The following is a 19,598-nucleotide window of genomic DNA, read 5'->3' on the forward strand; positions in this document are numbered from 1 at the left end:
TCTTGAACAGCAGCTGTGGGTGCAAATTGTGTTGTTGCTGTAGTTATGCTGCTCAGGCAGTGTGCAGGCTGCAGCCTTGGACTTAACTTTGAGTTCACAATCAGTTCCTGTGTAAGACGGTAGTTATAAATTTAAGGAAGCTGATGTCAAAGACTGTTGGGAACTTGTGCAACACTTATTACTGCTAAGGAAATGAGAGCTTCTGACATCATGGGTACACTTTTCTTCACAGCATTGCAGCTTTTTATAGATTTATTGAATAAATGTTTTTGAAATCATATTTTCTTTTAAGCATTTTTCTATGTGTACCACCTTATTAATTAGTATTGTTTTGAAGATGATCAAATGTTTACTTGTCTGTGTGTCAAAAAAGTCAGTCGTGTTTGCAGAGTTTTCTTTTTTCATCGCAATAGCAAGCCATGAAATTTTGTCCATAATATTTAAGATGATAAAACTTCATTAACTGTAAAATTGAATCTGCTGCATGAAACGACATATTGGCAGTGTAGTATACAAGCTTCATCTCACTGTGGCTCAGATGGCCACAAAATGAAATCTCACTTTTTCATATCTGCAATTTCATCAAGCTCAAACAAACCATTAAACCCTGCAGGGTTAAGCACAAAGGAAGTGGTACTGTTTGACACACATTTTAGTTGTCATGCCATGACTGTGGGATTCTCAGGACGAACTTGCAGCACACGCATTGTGTGTTTCTTGCTGTAATGTTGTTCTCCTTTTAACATTCTGTTTGTTTTATGTGAATTTACGCATTCTTTAACCTAATATATAAATATATAAGATTTCCTGTCAACACATGTGTGTGCAAGTGCAATCAACCCTTTTCTATTTAGAGCAGGAACCCAAATGCCCTGCAGAGAAATTGCACTCAGCATGGTGTGGATGCCCTGATATATAGTTTTTACACATGATAAGTATTTCAGCTGTAGGCATGAAGCAAGGCTTTATGCATATATGCATAGAAATAGAGTATATAAGGCAAAAACAGACTTTGTACAATTCTAAGGAGCTTGAAAGTCAATATTTGTTATGATCACTGTTAATCCTGAACTTAGGACTGTGTAATACTGCAAATTTCAATATTGATCTGATACCAAGCAGAGGTCCAGTATTGCCAATACCATTACTTTTAACTTATAAAGACATCTTATGTGTGTCATGATTTCTGAAATAAATCGTCATCAATTTTCAAAATTCTGGACACATTTTAATCACCACTAAATCACTGAGAACTCCATAATATTTCACAATAAAACTAACCTTTCTTGCTTTTTTAAGAGTCCTGGAATGTAAATATGCACTTTGGGCCAGCTGCAGTGGTTTTAAAGTGTTATATAACATAAATTGACCAGCCAAGCAAGGTCGGGGATTAGAAGCCACTGAACGGCTACCCTTGTTAGGGTGTCTGGGCCGTTGACCCAGTGTTTTGTCTTTTATTGGTTTTTTGATTTTGTTCATTTCATTATTCTAGCTTTGCCTTATGGGTTATAGGTTTAATCTTAGTTTAGGTTTTGTTAGTGTTCTGGTGTTCTGTTCTGTTCTATAGTCGCTGTATCCCTGTGTCAAGTCTGCGCCTCTGTGTTGTGTTTCCTGTTTTACTTTGAAGGTCCATGTTAATGTATCTGGTTTTGCTGATTTGCCCCAGCTGTGTTTCCCTCCTGTTACCCATTCCCTGATTGCTCCCTCTGTGTATTTAAGCCCTGTGTTTCTCTGTGTCTGTGCTGTGTGTTCTGTCTGTCTGCCTGAGTTTATTTTTGGATTCTCAGTTTTGTAACTTTTAGTTTAGCATTAAAGCTGTTTCGAGTTCACGTTTTGCCTCCGAGTGTCTGCACTTTGGGTCCACCATTCCTGCCTGCACACAGCCCTCACATGACAACCCTGAGCAAGGTACCGTCCCTACACATTGCTCCCTGGTGCGCCTGCTTAGTGGCTGCCCACTGCTTCACTGAGTGAATGGGTCAAATGCAGAGGACTAATGTCCCCATGGGGATCAGTATTATTATTAAGAAGTTCAGAAATTGTTCATGTTTGAGGAATGTTTTTTCATTTCCAATAAAACAAAGCTTTACAGCTCTTCTCAGTGCCTCCGAGTCACATAACTGCAGCACAACTAAACATAGCAGTGCAATATTGATATTTGGATCAATCGGCCCATCAGTACAGCAGCTTTCCTGACATTTCTTTAAGTAGTCTTTAGGAATAGTTCTCCAGGCTTCTTCAAGCACATTTGAAGCTCTTCTTTGGATGTTGGCTGCCTTTTGATTTTGTTCTCTGTCCAATTGATCCCACAGTTATGTTGAACTTCAGAGAGGCCAATTGAAGCAATTTGAGTTAAAAAAAGAAATCATGGAATATATTTCTCCATGACAACAACATCTTCCACTCCACGCAGGAGACTCTGAAGGCACTGAGCAGCTCCTTCAGGGGCAGGCTGCAGCACCCACGATGTGGGACAGAGCGATGCCACAGGACTTTCCTTCTAACTGCTGTCAGACTCCACAACAAAGACTTTGCAGATGACCACACACACACGGACAAACACAATTCCAATACACTATGCCTTTGCTTAGTCTCTCTTATGTGCAATATTACTGAGTGCAATTTTTCTGATGCCATGCAATTTTTGGGTGAAGCTATTACTGCTTGGTCAGAATGTGCAAGTGTGTGTGTGTGTGTGTCTACAATGTTCTCGTTTTATTTACACATCCACTCTGTGTATATATACACACACAAACGCTCGCTGTGTACATGTATACAACTTGGCCAAGTCTACATTTAGTCTTACTTTAAGTTTCCATACATACATTTATATTCTTAAAATACAGATGTCCATATTTATATTCCATTTTACATGGTACATTCTTTAGACTGTACATTTGAACATTTTATTTTCCACTGCCTGTGACAAAGTTTTTTTTTTTTTTTAAATTTCATTTAAATTGATTTGATTTTTTGTTTTTTTTCTTAATTTTTGCTGCTCTTAACTTTATACTGTCCACTTTCTGCCATGACCAAGTAAATTTCCTACTTTTGGAACTAATAAAGGTTTATCTTATGTTATCTATAAACCAAAATGTATTCTAAATATTAGACTCATCAAAGTAGATTTTCACCTAATAGCTTTTTGTATCATGGCCATAGAATAACAGTTTTTTGAAAATCACCTTGTTGAAAAGTTTGAAATTAGTTGTTTGTCATGTTGCCTGATGGTTGGATGCAAGTAGACTGAACGTGAGAGGACAAAAAAAAAAAAAAAACAAAAAAAAAAACTTTGCAAGACATTAGGGAACTCTGGAGAACTATTGGCTAGCTCATTGGTAGCAAAATATAAAGATAAGAGGGGAAGTTTCAGACTTTTGCACAGTACTGTTAAAGGGCAACAAATGAGGATCTTTACAAAAAAAAACTTTTATTTATTTTTTTTATTTCCAACACTTGAAATAAAAATGTCCAACACTCATTAAAATACAGCTAGCTCAGGTTTCGTTAGGTGATCCAACAGAAAGTTACAAAAAAGTAACAGTAGCAGTTTCCTTTTGTCTTAACTCCAAACATCACTCATCACAATAACATCTCATTAATTTATGGATACATTCAGTCTATTTGGCTTTCTTAAATTTGCCTGGTGTGGCTCCAGTTTTCTGCTTTTTCTTTGCTGATCCTTTAATCTCAGGTTCCTGACAAAGAAAAAGAAAGCAGTATAGAAAGTGTCAGGACTAAGAAAAGAAATGAGTCTACACCAGCAGTTTCCTGTTTTTATAACGAGATCTAAATTAAATATGTCAGTCAAACACTTCTGCCTGCTTTTTATAGTTACAAGAGGAATAGAAAGAATTTTAAACACAGAAAAACAAGCAAACAAAACATAAAAAAGGAACACACACTCAGTACCATAGTTTTCTGACATGTACCTTTCGCTTGGACGACAGAGACCCAGTGACAGTGAAGAAAGAGTCCAAACGTCCCTGCGTGCTGCCCTGTCTGCTCTTCACAATCTTCTTACAGCCGTTACGGATCCTGTCCTCACTGCACACACATACACAAAATAAATAAAAGCTACTTATCCTATGAGCATGTTCGTTCACATATTTAACAGGCAAAAAAAAAAAAAAAAAAAAAGTATAAACCTGCAAGATGAACACACTGTACATCAAATATCTTTTTCTAAAGAAGTGGAGGCGTCAGGCAGGAGGAAAAGAGAAGCACAGAGGAGGTTCATAGATGTACAAACCGGATTCCAAAAAGGTTGGGACACTAAACAAATTGTGAATAAGAACTGAATGCAATGATGTGGAGACGGCAAATGTCAATATTTTATTCAGAATAGGACATAAATAGGACATAAAGAACAAAAGTTTAAACTGAGAAAATTTATCATTTTAAAGGAAAAAAATGTTGATTCAAAATTCCACGGTGTCAACAAATCCCAAAAAAAGTTGGGACAAGTAGCAATAAGAGGCTGGAAAAAGTAAATTTGAGCATAATGAAGAGCTGGAAGACCAATTAACACTAATTAGGTTAATTGGCAACATGATTGGTTATAAAAAGAGCTTCTCAGAGTGGCAGTGTCTCTCAGAAGCCAAGATGGGTAGAGGATCACCAATTCGCACAATGCTGCGCTGAAAGATAGTGGAGCAATATCAGAAAGGTGTTACCCAGCGAAAAATTGCAAAGACTTTGCAGTTATCGTCATCAACTGCATAACATCATCCGAAGATTCAGAGAATCTAGAACAATCTCTGTGCGTAAGGGTCAAGGGCGTAAACCCATACTGGATGCCCGTGATCTCCGGGCCCTTAAACGACACTGCACCACAAACAGCAATGCTACTGTAAAGGAAATCACAGAATGGGCTCAGGAATAGTTCCAGAAACCATTGTCAATGAACACAATCCACCGTGCCATCTGCCGTTGCCAGCTGAAACTCTACAGTGCAAAGAAGAAGCCATTTCTAAGCAAGATCTACAAGCTCAGGCGTTTTCACTGGGCCAGGGATCATTTAAAATGGAGTGTGGCAAAATGGAAGACTGTTCTGTGGTCAGACGAGTCACAATTTGAAGTTCTTTTTGGAAATGTGGGACGCCATGTCATCCGGACCAAAGAGGACAAGGACAACCCAAGTTGTTATCAACGCTCAGTTCAGAAGCCTGCATCTCTGATGGTATGAGGTTGCATGGGTGCGTGTGGCATGGGCAGCTTGCATGTCTGGAAAGGCACCATCAATGCAGAAAAATATATTCCAGGGAAGACCCTGCATTTTTCAACAAGATAATGAGAGGCCACATTCTGCATCAGTCACAACATCATGGCTGCGTAGGAGAAGGATCCGGGTACTGAAATGGCCAGTCTGCAGTCCAGATCTTTCACCTATAGAGAACATTTGGCGCATCATAAAGAGGAAGGTGCGACAAAGAAGGCCCAAGACGATTGAACAGTTAGAGGCCTGTATTAGACAAGAATGGGAGAGCATTCCTATTTCTAAACTTGAGAAACTGGTGTCCTCGGTCCCCAGACGTCTGTTGAGTGTTGTAAGAAGAAGGGGAGATGCCACACAGTGGTGAGAATGGCCTTGTCCCAACTTTTTTGGGATTTGTTGACACCCTGACATTTTGAATCAGCATATTTTTCCCTTAAAATGATAAATTTTCTCAGTTTAAACTTTTGTTCCGTGGTTTATGTTCTATTCTGAATAAAATATTGACAGTTGCCATCTCCACATCATTGCATTCAGTTTTTATTCACAATTTGTTTGGTGTCCCAACTTTTTTGGAATCCGGTTTGTAGTAAAGGAGGACATGCAGAAGGTTTGTGTGACAGGAGGACGATAGGATTGGATGGAGGCAGATGATCAACCATTGAACGCAAAAGATGCCAGAAACACTTCATGTACAGAGACAACAGTGCCACCTAGTGGTCAAACATTAAACAAAAAGTGTGTGTAGTCAAAGTCACAGCAACAACAGATCATCTCAGTCAAACTAAGTAAATAGGTAAAGCAGAAGATAAGAATGAGTCAATATTTAGTTCACCTGAACTGTTTCTCTTCGCACATGAATTGGATCAGTCCTTCTTCATCCGGCTCGTTCCACTTCAGCTCCACTGTAGAACAATCCACCACTTCTGGCTTCAAAAACAAACCCCTGGCTTCTTTGTACAGCCAGTCTTCTGGAGCAGGGTGCTTCTGCATAAAGACAAGCATTGCGCACAAACACAGAATCAGAACCAGCACCTCGCTCAGCTGACCCGCACTACAGACTACAGCAACCTTTAACTTACATTGGAATCAATGTTCTCTAGAATCTCTTCGATGCTGCCGTGCTGTTTGATGAGGTCGATTGCTCTCTTTGGGCCGATCCCCTTGATAGTTCCGCAGTAGTCACAGCCCAACAGAATACACAGGTCAATGAACTGGGATGGAGCACGGAAAGGAGGAAATGTCAAGAAAGACTGAGATTAATGTTGTGTTTAAAGCTCCACAGCACAAACATCTGATAGCCAGGAGAGTACCACCACATATCTTTGAACAAACAGCACAGGATGCTGACACGCACCAGGTGATAGTTGTGTCATCATGAGAGAAGCACGGGAAGTGCTTCAGATTTAAAGAGAAACTTATTTATATAAACCTTTGTAAAAGTCAGGAAAAAAAAAAATGTACCTGTTCATTGGTCAGGCCGATGTCCTGCAGGATGCGATTGAAGTGGAACTCTTGAATAGGAAGTTTCCTGAAACAATAATGAACAGCTTATAGTTAATGACTACTATTTATGCTGCTATAGTGGGTATCAAACTACCAAATCCTAAAACCTCGAAACTTGGTTCAAATTTATGAATTTTAAGCGTGAACTTATTCATTTAAACCATCTCATATACACATATATTCATATGGTAAACATAAATCTGATGTAGAATTAAGGCAACAGCTTTAAGTCATTTCCACTCTGCTAATATCTCTGTCAAAGGCGATGCCGGTTCATACTTTGCTTCGCTGGCTGTGAGATGTCTGAGAAGGATGTTTGTCCCAAAGGTCAGCCCGTCCATATCCTCTGTTGCCGTGGCAAACACCTTCCCTCCTTTAACCAGAGCAGCACAGCTGGCCTCAGCTTCACATGGAGCCTTTAAGGAAATGAAAAATAAATAAATAAAATTACATCTAACAGAATGATACACACAATCTGTCTTAATGCAACTACCTCAAACTGCACTGCAGAATCCCAATTCATGTATATTTTTAAGCTTTAGGCATAATTTCATTACATTTCTGTCTTTCTCTGTGATTGACCCCAGCTGGACTGTGTAACTGTAACTTAGTATGGGTAAGAGGATAAGAAGCCTATTATATTGTAAAAACACTAAAACACAAATCATTCATGGGAGTGATGTCTCCAAACTGTGTAAGAAGTGTGGAAATATTCTCGATGCCACAAAAATGTGAAGAAATAGAAATCTCACCTCAATGTAAGGCACTCCCATCAGGGTCAGGAGCTTCTTACACTCATCATTATGCTGCTTGGTGACTTTAACCAGACGCTTAGTGAACTTGTCAATGTTCTCTTGCTCCCCTGGTTTGAGAGAGAATAAAATCCAATTACCGTATTTTCCGGACTACAAAGCGCACCTGAATATTAGCCGCACGAGCTAAAATCGGGGGAAAATCCTGTTTTGTACATACATTAGTAGCACCTGACTAAAAGCTGCAGGGTTCAAAGCTTGTGCAAAAAGTAGCGGCTTATAGTCCGACAATTACGGTAGACTTTCATGCCTAAAGGAAAACATGTTCACAGACTTTCCCACAATACTTGTGATATAGTCTGAGTTCAAGTTTGGTTTAAAAACTAGCAACTTCCAACAAACCATGCTGACTTTAAACTCTTTGACCAACAACCGCCCCCCCCCAAAAGTCTTTACCAATTTCTTGGGCCTGGGCAAGCATCTTCTCAGCTTCGGCTCTCCTCTCCCCTCTTTTCTCAAGCTAGAAGATGAAGACACGATCAGAATGAGAGAGAGCTGTCAGTATGAAACAGAGCATGTAAGGAGTTGCTGACATACAGTGGGGCAAAAAAGTATTTAGTCAGCCACCGATTGTGCAAGTTCCCCCACCTAAAATGATGACAGAGGTCAGTAATTTGCACCAGAGGTACACTTCAACTGTGAGAGACAGAATGTGAAAAAAAAAATCCATGAATTCACATGGTAGGATTTGTAAAGAATTTATTCGTAAATCAGGGTGGAAAATAAGTATTTGGTCACCTCAAACAAGGAAAATCTCTGGCTCTCACAGACCTGTAACGTCTTTTGTAAGAAGCTTTTCTGTCCCCCACTCGTTACCTGTATGAATGGCACCTGTTTGAACTCATCATCTGTATAAAAGACACCTGTCCACAGCCTCAAACAGTCAGACTCCAAACTCCGCCACGGCCAAGACCAAAGAGCTTTCGAAGGACACCAGGAAAAGTATTGTAGACCTGCACCAGACTGGGAAGAGTGAATCTACAATAGGCAAGCAGCTTGGTGTGAAAAAATCAACTGTGGGAGCAATCATCAGAAAATGGAAGACATACAAGACCACTGATAATCTCCCTCGATCTGGGGCTCCACACAAGATCTCATCCCGTGGGGTCAAAATGATCATGAGAACGGTGAGCAAAGATCCCAGAACCACACGGGGGGACCTGGTGAATGACCTGCAGAGAGCTGGGACCAAAGTAACAAAGGTCACCATCAGTAACACACTACAACGGCAGGGAATCAAATCCCGCAGTGCCAGACGTGTTCCGCTGCTGAAGCCAGTGCATGTCCAGGCCCGTCTGAAGTTTGCCAGAGAGCACATGGATGATACAGCAGAGGATTGGGAGAATGTCATGTGGTCAGATGAAACCAAAGTAGAACTTTTTGGTATAAACTCAACTCGTCGTGTTTGGAGGAAGAAGAATACTGAGTTGCATCCCAAGAACACCATACCTACTGTGAAGCATGGGGGTGGAAACATCATGCTATGGGGCTGTTTTTCTGCCAAGGGGACAGGACGACTGATCCGTGTTAAGGACAGAATGAATGGGGCCATGTATCATGAGATTTTGAGCCAAAACCTCCTTCCATCAGTGAGAACTTTGAAGATGAAACGAGGCTGGGTCTTCCAATATGACAATGATCCAAAACACACCGCCCGGGCAACAAAGGAGTGGCTCCGTAAGAAGCATTTGAAAGTCCTGGAGTGGCCTAGCCAGTCTCCAGACCTCAACCCCATAGAAAATCTGTGGCGGGAGTTGAAAGTCCGTGTTGCTCGGCGACAGCCCCAAAACATCACTGCTCTCGAGAAGATCTGCATGGAGGAATGGGCCAAAATACCAGCTACTGTGTGTGCAAACCTGGTAAAGACCTATAGTAAACGTTTGACCTCTGTTATTGCCAACAAAGGTTATGTTACAAAGTATTGAGTTGTATTTTTGTTATTGACCAAATACTTATTTTCCACCCTGATTTACGAATAAATTCTTTACAAATCCTACCATGTGGATTCATGGTTTTTTTTTCCCCATTCTGTCTCTCACAGTTGAAGTGTACCTCTGGTGCAAATTACTGACCTCTGTCATCATTTTAAGTGGGGGAACTTGCACAATCGGTGGCTGACTAAATACTTTTTTTGCCCCACTGTAAATGAGTGACAGAAATCCACTGCACTGAAAACAAATGTTTCCATTTGCAGATGGGTGAGGACCAGAGGAAATCCTTACTCACCTCTGCTGACTTGAGCTGTGGGGGCTTGCCGTCAAACACATACACAGGTTTGATTCCATGTTCCAACATGCGGATGGTGCGGTAGAACATCCCCATTAGGTGGCTTGAAGAAAGGAGTAAAGGCAAAAATCATTCTTGTGTACTCAGACCTGAGCTACAAATCACTAAGTTTCAACAGAGGAACTACTGCATCTGCAAATGATCTACAATTAGGTCTTCTTATTCAATTTTAAATGTTTATTGTTGCAGCAGTACCTTGTTGTCTCTCCATCTTCATTCTGTAGAACGTTACCATCCTGTCGCACAGCAATCAGAAACTGGTAGATGCACATCGAGGCATCAATAGCAATTTTCCTGCCTACAGAAGGTGAAAAGAGGTGCTTGTTCAACAATGACATAAAGAGTTAGCATTCCATCATGCATCATACAGACTGTATGTTGCAACAAACTGAGGGTAGACCGACACTCATGCATCACTTATGTATAAGGAGTGTATTCTGGAACAGTTACCAAAGAAGTTCTTTATGTCTTGCTCTTTAATGGCACCAGGGGCCTGGTCAGCAATTAGCTTGGCAAGTCCGTGTATTCCCATTGTGTCAGAATATCTGAGAACAAGAGAGAGAGTGAAGCTCTTGGATTAACATGCTGTGTCATTTCAATCCCAACTGCATTTCACAAAGGCCCCATCACTGGTGCAGGTCTGCAGAAGCTTGAGAAAACAATGAGGTCACAGTACAAGTTATTTACAAATACGAACCTTTTTTTTTTTTTTAAACGGAGGCTTCGTATCAATTAAAAGACGAGCTCCACGTCATTTGTTATCTCTCAGCAATGTGTGTGCCAGGTTTGTGAATTTACAATGATCTTTAAATCGACGGGTTCATGTAAGCAAACTGGAGAGCAGAAATGTGTCCTGGCTTTGATCTACTAGTGTGTACCAGCTGACCTCAATGAAAATGCCACAGGATGTAGCCATCTATTATCAAAGCTAGCTTTCAGGTTATATAATGTTAACATTTACAACGGACTCACCAATTTAGTAAAACGCCTCAGCTCGTGCAGCTACTCCACGTCCTAGAGCGCGAGGAATTGTGACTGTTTCGCGGGAAATCAAATAGCAGGCATTTTCTATCGATCTATCGAGCGCCGCACTTCCAGGTACTCCTAAAACCCGTGCATCGATAGTGCAGGGTTTATTAATCAGGCCTGAGTTCCGACACGGAAGACCCGCGAAGGCACTGATTGGTTATTTACCGTTGAAGGAAATCCGGTTTATTGGAAAAAGGGGGAAAATAACACCGTCGAAAGCTGCGAACTCCTACCTTTTAGTTCATAATTTCCCGAGGCGTTAAAGACCGTAAATACTCCACGTTTATTTTACATTGCTTGTGAGTGAAATTTGTCACCGGCTGGGATTAACCGGTAACATTTCAGGTGTATTCTTGTTTCCCCGCCCAATCCGGAAAACTCAGCCGAGTCGTCGTTATTTTTATTTTGTAAGGTGACGTGGAGTCGGAGCTCTTCTTCTTCTTCCACACTGGCCCATGTGCGAATAAAAGTACTCAGTGTACCCGGATATGAAGGTAGTGATATTACGTTTACACAAAGTATCAAGAATTTCCAAGATGCTCGGCTGTAAGGCTGAATCTTCACACTGAGCTCCAGTGTAGCGGAGAAGAGAGCAGCCTACTGGGGCCTGAAGTCCAAGGAAGCCGGCGGACAGACAGATTTTGTTGGATCTGGAGCATCGGGACTGACGACGCAGAGAACGGTAGATCGACTGTGTTGATTTCGTTGTTGTAGTCTTTTTTTAGCGAGCATGTGCTTATTTGGAGTAAAACAGTGTTGATGTGGATGAATCGCTTGCTTTACTTAATTTAAGGAGGCCCCCTTTGATTATAAGCATACTGCTGTCCACAGAAACAGGACAGAGCTTGTAGTGTTGCGACCTTGCTCTTACTGCTTATTACAGTTCTTGTATATACTATTACTTATCTCGCTGTGTGAGGCATTTCTGCCTGTTTCTGCCTGTTTACTGCTATTATTCATTCAACTGATTTAACTCTTTTGGCTTGAGTCTTTCTAAATACTTTATGGGCTTCTTATGTAGTCCTGTAATTAGTAAAAAGTTCAGATGTGCATAGAGCTGTGACGCTACTCTTTAGTTCGTCACAGGGGACGATCAAAGTTGCAATGCCTTATGTCAAAGGCATTGCAACTTTACCACTCAGACCAAATTTGCATTGCTGTGAAATTCAACACTAATGCCACATCAGCAATAACTTTAGGTCGCCCTTCTGAAGTTCTCCTTCTATCATTTGCAAAAAAAATGTGAGGATTGTGGTTTTTCAGGAAATGTGGTTGATAGGGAACACATTTGTGTGCTTTGTAGAGTATGCAAATGAAAGGGGAGGTGTGGCATTGTATATAATGCGTCACCATTCCAACACAAACTTAATACATGTTCATATGAAAGTTAAGCATAACATGAACACTAATGTTTGTCTAATATACTTTGAAATTGAAAGCAACTCTGAAACTCTGCACCTGGATGAAAACTTAAGCTCTGAGCAATGTTACTTATTTTTTGCTCTTGTAAACTCCAACATACAGAAATTGACGGTGCTTATTTGATTCCAAACCCTCTTTTGGGCTGATGAAACTGATGAAATGCATTGCAATTCACTGTGGTTACACAGCATCTGTATTTGAGCCAGTTTCATCATTTTCTGCTGTGTTTGTTGAAGCATCGCAGGAATGACGTTGCATAAAATTGTGCAGTTCTACCTCTCTGCGTTAAGATAATTACGTGCCACATTTGAAGTGCACAAAAGTGAGAGACAGGCTAGCTTAAAATGAACCTGAACTGATAAGCTGTCGTGTTTTCAACAGGGGCCATGTGTCGTGGAACAGGACGCACGTCAGGTGGCTGTCAGAGGATGATGCTGCACTCTGTCTTGATCCTGTTCTTGTTCTTAGGCTGGGCCCTTGGTTACAAGATTGGAGACAATGTGACTCTTTATGTCAACAAAGTGGGCCCTTATCATAACCCCCAGGAGACATATCACTATTACACATTGCCTGTTTGCAGGCCGGAGAAGGTCAGTGTTAGTTCTGTGTCACTGCGTGGTGTTGGTCTGTTGTAACAAAACAGAGGAACTGGAGACATGTCGATGAGTAATGATAATATCTAAATCTCAGGGCTTACATCTCCAGTTCCTGTGAACATATTTTTATCTCAGAGTCCAAAGAAAAGACTTTACTATGTTATATTTTATCCCTTATCTGTTTGTTTCTACGTCAGGATGTGATATTGAGGTGAAGTGTTACTCCCAACCAAAAAATCTGAAAACACGTATTAATTCATGTTGAGTAAAGAAGTGTCTTTTTATAGAAAGATCATGGCATTTTCTTGTAAAAATGTGATAAAAAATGACATCTTGAAACATAAGAGTAATAATAATAATAATTTTGTGTAACTGATTTGCTGTTAGGAATTCACACATTCCACCAAAACACAAGCTTTTCCTTTAAGTTGATAGTTTATTTAATGGCTCACAGGTTTAAGGGAAAAGTCATTATTGGAAGTTTGATTGTGTTGGTAGCAGTTTAGCCTGCATTTTCAAAGGCCGGAGTAACATTGTATTGATTTTTATTTAGCTGGCAGTTTTAAAATAACTGCTCTCAGAATTATGATCAACTAATCTGGCACTTTTTTAAACATTCTGTATATTAAATGCTAATACTTCTTTCATCAGGTACATCATAAATCTCTGAGCCTGGGAGAAGTGCTGGATGGTGACAGAATGGCTGAGTCTTTATATAACATCCGCTTCAAAAAGAATGTGGAGAAAACAATTCTCTGCCAGCTCACTCTTTCAGAAAAACAGGTATTTACACGAGTAAATTTGTAATAGTTAACATGCTTAACATCAGAAAACTGGTTGGTTATAAACTGCAAACACTGAAAGCTTTGACCAGCACCGCTTACAAATGAAACAAAAATGCTATTCTACTCCTCAACTCGAGTTTCCCATACAGAAAACTGAAAAAGGTGACCTCTAGCGGCAACATGGGGTATTAACCCAAAAATGGCTCCTACAACCAAGGTATGCAAAAGAGCATCTCTGGACATATAAAATGACAGTAGAGTGGATGGGCTACAGCACCTGTCAGGACAGCAGAGGCTACAGTTCACACAGGCTCACCAAAGACTGGAGAAATGTTTCCTGGTCTGATGAGTCAGAACTGGCTGACCACCTCCGTATACCATCTTCTGCTTCAAGGAGGTTAACAAACCATGTCACAAAGCTTAAATAAACATCGCATTGACTGTGCTCAAAATCTCTGAGGAATGTTTCCTGGACCTTGTTTAATGGAAATCAAGGCCATTCTCAAAGTGGCCAGAAATTATGTGCAAACGGATTTCCTTTTTAGATCTGCTGTTCTGTAGCAGTTATTTTTTCTTTTCCTGGATAAGATAATAAAACTAAAACTTTTGGGGTTTTTTGCATTTTATGGAAGTCTTTCATCCTGTGTTACCTTGGATACATGTATCCGTATCAGGATCGAATCCCTCTTGATATTTGCTGTTACACCTGTACTTTGTTGTATGCTGAACCTTGGAGTCTGTAAAATAGCAGTTTCACATAATAAACATCTGTACAACTTTAGCACAGCTGTTTCATTATGTGAGGCCACAACCTTGTTCTAATAAAAAAAAAAAAGAGGGACAATACATATTAATGAATATTTTAACAAATGTAAATGTGCCAGATTATAGCCCTTGGCTAATTTTCATCTGTAGACTCTCTGCCAGGTTGATGTTACATACAAGTTAATAGCAACATACAGAGACACTATTTCTAGACCATGTATATCGACAAGGACAAAAAACAGTGATCCCATCATATTAGAACAAATAATGACAACAACTACTGCTTAAAATATGTCATCTGTTAACTGTTGGTGCTTGTTTTTTTCCTTGGTAGGTGGACGAGCTTCGTGAGGCCATTGAGGAGCTGTACTACTTTGAATTTGTCCTGGACGATATTCCAATTTGGGGTTTTGTAGGATACATAGAGGAGAGTGGTTTCCTGCCTCACAGCCACAAGGTAGAAACTATAGAAATGTTTTATTGAAATGCTAAGCTTTTGGTAAACCAAACTAAGCTTCATTCCTCTTACTTCTAAACTCCTGCCTCTTTTCTGTTCTATTAGGTGGGTTTGTGGACTCACCTGGATTTCAACATTGAGTACAACGGCGACTATGTGATCTTTGCCAATGTCTCAGTAAAAGACGTTAAGCCTGTTCCATTAGAGGAGGGGGCAGGTGCAGCAGTGGGGGGTGTCGGAGTAGGAGGAGGCAGCCTGACGGTGACCCATACCTACAGCGTGCACTGGTTTGAATCATCTCTGCCCTATTCCCGGAGAGCCGAGCGTCTCAGAGACTACTCGTTCTTTCCCAAAACACTGGAGATCCACTGGCTGTCCATCATTAACTCACTGGTGCTGGTGGTGCTGCTTCTTGGCTTCGTCATCATCATTCTCATGAGAGTCCTTAAGAATGACTTTGCTAGGTGAGTAAGTGACGCAAAGACAGTGAATAATGCATTGCTTGAATATAAAAGACAAAACAAAATGTCAGGTCTCTTTGTGCCTTTAATGTGGTTTAATAATGGGTTGGCTGAGCACAGAAGGTTGGAGGTGCAATTCCCAGCTGCTTCAGTCTGCCTGCCAAAGAACCCTTGGGCACAATACTGTAGGAGGCCAAAGTGGACCAAGAAAGTCTCTCCCACAGCATCACACCACCACTACCAGCCTGATTTGTTGATATAAGGCATGCTTTCACGTTGTTAACACCAAAATCAAAAGGCCAGACAGTTTTTCTAGTCTTCTCATATCTGACTTTGGTAAGCTGATTGAGATTGTAGCCCCAGTTTCCTGTTCTTGGCTGACAGGAGTAGCACAAGTGAGTTCTGCTGCTTTACGCCCATCTGCTTCAAGGTTGGACATGTTTTTTTATTCAGATGCTCTTCTACGTTGGTTGTGACGAGTGGTTATTTGAGATACTGTTGCCTTCCTGCCAGCTCAAAGCAAAGCAATGAGCAGCTTACTGGATATTCTCTTTTTCAGACCATTTTCTGTAAAACCAGGAGATGTGTGTGCAGGAAAATCTGAGATTTTCCTTTCCTTTATTTTATATCCTTTTATCTGTTGAACACTTTAAGGGCTTTTGTTGTTTTTTCTGTCTCCAAGCTCTCATTTTACTATGTTTAAATAAAAGCTTTAATTTGAAGTTTAGTCCTTAATGTAGTTTCTTTTTGGCCTAAATGTGCAAAATTGTATGCAATTCCTGGACCTGTATTACCTGCAAGACCTGTAAATATAGCAGAGACTTTTCTTGCTCTCATTTTGGTTCTCCCAGTCATAAAAATACTTTGCTTTCACCTTCAGGTACAATGTGGAAGAGGAGGGTGGCTGCGATGATCTGGACCAAGGAGACAATGGTTGGAAAATCATCCATACTGATGTATTTAGGTTTCCTCCTTTCAAAAGCTTGCTGTGTGCTGTGCTGGGAGTTGGGGCTCAGTTCCTTACCCTTGCCACAGGTGAGTATTGACTCTCAAATTCACAAACACAATGAAACACTGGCCTGTTAAATCCCAGTGAGGTGTCTTGTTTTTTTATTCCCTTTGAAATGGAGCATTCTGGTTTTCTGAGCACCTCTATCCCATAACAACAGTCTTTGTCCCAAGCATTAGAGTAAAAGGGAAAACCTGAAAGTTGTATATACATAAAGGGCCTAAATATGTCCTTTGTTTGCTTTAGCGATAATCCTCATGGCATTGCTGGGAATGTTCAATGTGCACCGCCATGGCGCCATCAATTCAGCATCCATCGTCCTGTATGCTCTGACCAGCTGTGTGTCAGGCTACGTCTCGTGCAGTTTCTACACACAGATCAACGGCCAGCGCTGGGTGTGGAACATCATCCTCACATCATCTCTCTTCTCCGGTAAGTGAAAATGGAAGCGACCCGGCATTTAAAAGCACATGTTCACGTGTCAGTTTCTCATCAAAGGCTGTGCGGTTGGTGTGCGTGTTTTTCGGCCTCCTAGCAACACTTTTGAAATGCGAAACAGTTATCTGCCGCACTCAAACCTCGTGTTGACCATTTACAAAGGAGCTGGCAGGTTAAAGATTAAAGACTTAATGTCTGATTTAGTTAGATAATGAGATATTTCCATTCTCATATCTGCACTTGGATGTGGTCAGTTTTCATGTGCTTTTTTTTTAAACTTTTTCAAAATTGTTTTGAACAATCAATATAATTGATTTTGATAGTATTTTGCGGGATGACTTGATGGTGAAGGTATACACCATGTGGGCACAGATGGTCTCTCCAGCTGATCTCTGGTTTGTTTCCCAGTTGGGCTTTGTGCTGAATGCCATTAACCTACTCTTTGTCACAGTTTTTCATAACTATGTTATTAAATATAAGCTTAAAAACCCTCAAAGTAAATGAAAGGAACTTAGTTGTAATATTTGAATGTACAATCCACCTAGTAAATTATTTACTCATGAATCTGTGTTCACTTTGCAGTATTTTGTTCACGTTCCTTATGACATAATGCTATCTAGCAACCCTCAAAGGAAACATTACATGGATTATTAGATGCTTCTCTTTTATTAACTTGATTATTCATCCCTCCAGCTCCACTGTTCTTCACGTGGAGTGTAGTGAACTCTGTCCACTGGTGGAGCGGCTCTACTCAGGCTCTGCCGGCCACCACCGTGCTCCTGCTGCTGGGCGCTTGGTTGCTGGTGGGCTTCCCGCTAACAATCATTGGTGGCATTGTGGGAAAGAACCGAGCTGGCAGCTTCCAGGCACCGTGCCGCACCCGTAATATCCCCAGACAGATCCCGACTCAGCCCTGGTACAAACATACGATTGTGCACATGGCCATCGGTGGCTTCCTTCCCTTCAGGTGAGCTGACCTCAGGTGTTTAGTCAAGGGGAGATTTGTAGAAGTGTACTCATAGATCAGAGATTAGAAAAGGTGACAATAAAACACTTTATGGTTTTAATCACAAGTAATTAACATTAGACTTGTGAACTATTAAAGGGAAACCCATCATCCAGAGCCCTAGGAAGATAATAGGCAGTTATTGCAAAAGTGAATTTTTTTTTTTTTTTTGTCATCTCATTTGCATTCACATGTTTTATAGATCACTGCTCACTATTCACTAATGTTTCCTGTAATTAAAACTAAACAGGAAAATATCCAGGAACTGCTGCACTTCATTCCTTTTTCTTTCTTTTTTTTTAATGCACCATTTACATAAGTATACATCGAAGCTGAATTTAGATTGATTGACTTCCGTAAAATAAACTATTAGAATTACTCCCTCTCATTTTTGGATTTTTAACTCTGTTTTCCATCCAATCTTTCCCTAAGTGCCATCTCAGTGGAGCTGTACTACATCTTTGCCACTGTTTGGGGAAGAGAGCACTACACGCTGTACGGTATCCTGCTGTGTGTCTTCGCCATTCTCCTGTCTGTGGGCGCCTGCATCTCTGTGGCACTGACCTACTTCCTGCTGTCTGGCGAAGACTACCAATGGTGGTGGAGGAGTGTGCTGAGCACGGGATCCACCGGCATCTTCATCTTTGTCTACTCTGTTTTCTACTATAGGAACCGGTCCTCTATGAGCGGCCTGGTGCAAAGCACTGAGTTCTTTGGGTACTCCCTGCTCACAGCGATGGTCTTCTCCCTGATGCTGGGCAGCGTGTCCTTCTGGTCCTCATTGGCATTTATTCGCTACATCTATCGTAGCCTCAAGATGGACTAGAAATTCAATTTGAAACACGCAACTTAAAACAGACATTTCCACTTAGCACACAAAGACAATCTTCATTCTCCTCTTTTGCTTTTTCACTCATACACACCTGTTGCATTAAAGTGAGGAGAAACAGGGGCCTTTTCCTTGATTTAAAAGGGGTTAATAGTTAAACTTGGACAGCGTGCTGGATTGGTGAAAGCTCAGATGAGTATGGGGCTGGAATCGCATAGATTTATGATAAAAGGGGATATTTCAACACAAAGGGATGATTGCTTCCCATCAGGGATAAATGGGTAAATTGTTGGATTTGCTACGTGAGTGAATGGATTTTTTCAGACTGTGCAGCATCTGATTCCCGCTTCATGGTCCATCACAGTTATGCTGGAGCTATATGTCCTAAATTTCCCACAATATACTTTACCTACTGAGACCAGCAGAATGGTACTGTAGTTTTGGCTTATTGTGCAAGAGCTATTAATAAACGCATTGTTTTGCACTGGCCTGTTTGAGCTCCACATGGCCTTGCAGCGGATAAAAAGAATGATGCCTTTTAGATTGAAGTTGGTGGGGAATGGGGCAATATTGTAACTGTATTCTGTGGTCTCCATTGACTGTGATTTTGGTTCTGATGTAAATATAGTCTTTACAGTAAAACTCTTTTTAATACAATACTGCCAGTGTTCTGGATTTTTCCCTCTTCAGTCTTGTTTTGTCACAACTGTTGAGTAGAACTTTCTTCATACTCACACCAGATCCTAAAGAAATGCTATATAACCTCAAAATCTATAGTGCTATGCAAAAGTCTCATGCAATCTAATTTCTTTTTAGAAAAATGTGAAATGGTTGCAGCAATGTTTTGAAAAGTGCAAACGTACATGGAACTGAGCCGTCTTCTAATTTCTTTAAGAAGTCTTCAGGAATAGTTCTCCAGGCTTCTCGAACGACATTCAAAGCTCTTTCTTGGATTTTGGTTGCCTTGTGTTCAGTTTTCTGT

The 19,598-nt window shown here is 40.7% G+C and overlaps 2 protein-coding genes across 2 annotated transcripts; one reads left to right on the forward strand and one right to left on the reverse strand.

Moving 5' to 3' along the window:
• Positions 1-3,405: 3,405 nt before the first annotated feature.
• On the reverse strand, positions 3,406-10,867 carry fen1 (flap structure-specific endonuclease 1). The gene is made up of 12 exons (XM_085467385.1): positions 10,792-10,867; positions 10,270-10,364; positions 10,015-10,117; positions 9,760-9,862; positions 7,930-7,993; positions 7,474-7,583; positions 7,001-7,137; positions 6,680-6,746; positions 6,298-6,429; positions 6,051-6,202; positions 3,933-4,047; positions 3,406-3,698 (listed from the first exon to the last, which is right to left on the reverse strand). Exons 2-12 carry the CDS (start codon positions 10,349-10,351, stop codon positions 3,621-3,623), a joined length of 1,143 nt encoding a protein of 380 aa, XP_085323511.1. The 5' UTR covers positions 10,352-10,364; positions 10,792-10,867; the 3' UTR covers positions 3,406-3,620.
• Positions 10,868-11,473: 606 nt separating this feature from the next.
• Positions 11,474-19,275, forward strand: tm9sf1 (transmembrane 9 superfamily member 1). The gene is made up of 9 exons (XM_085467383.1): positions 11,474-11,530; positions 12,652-12,860; positions 13,518-13,649; positions 14,751-14,873; positions 14,979-15,337; positions 16,215-16,369; positions 16,590-16,775; positions 17,475-17,748; positions 18,220-19,275. The coding sequence occupies exons 2-9, from the start codon at positions 12,657-12,659 to the stop codon at positions 18,611-18,613; spliced, it is 1,827 nt and encodes a 608-aa protein (XP_085323509.1). The 5' UTR covers positions 11,474-11,530; positions 12,652-12,656; the 3' UTR covers positions 18,614-19,275.
• Positions 19,276-19,598: the final 323 nt, after the last annotated feature.

Source organism: Copadichromis virginalis, linkage group LG9 (genome assembly GCF_057382275.1).
Source record: "Copadichromis virginalis isolate Kocher_CV1m ecotype Utaka linkage group LG9, C_Virginalis_male_GT1.1, whole genome shotgun sequence".
Lineage (NCBI taxonomy): Eukaryota > Metazoa > Chordata > Actinopteri > Cichliformes > Cichlidae > Copadichromis > Copadichromis virginalis.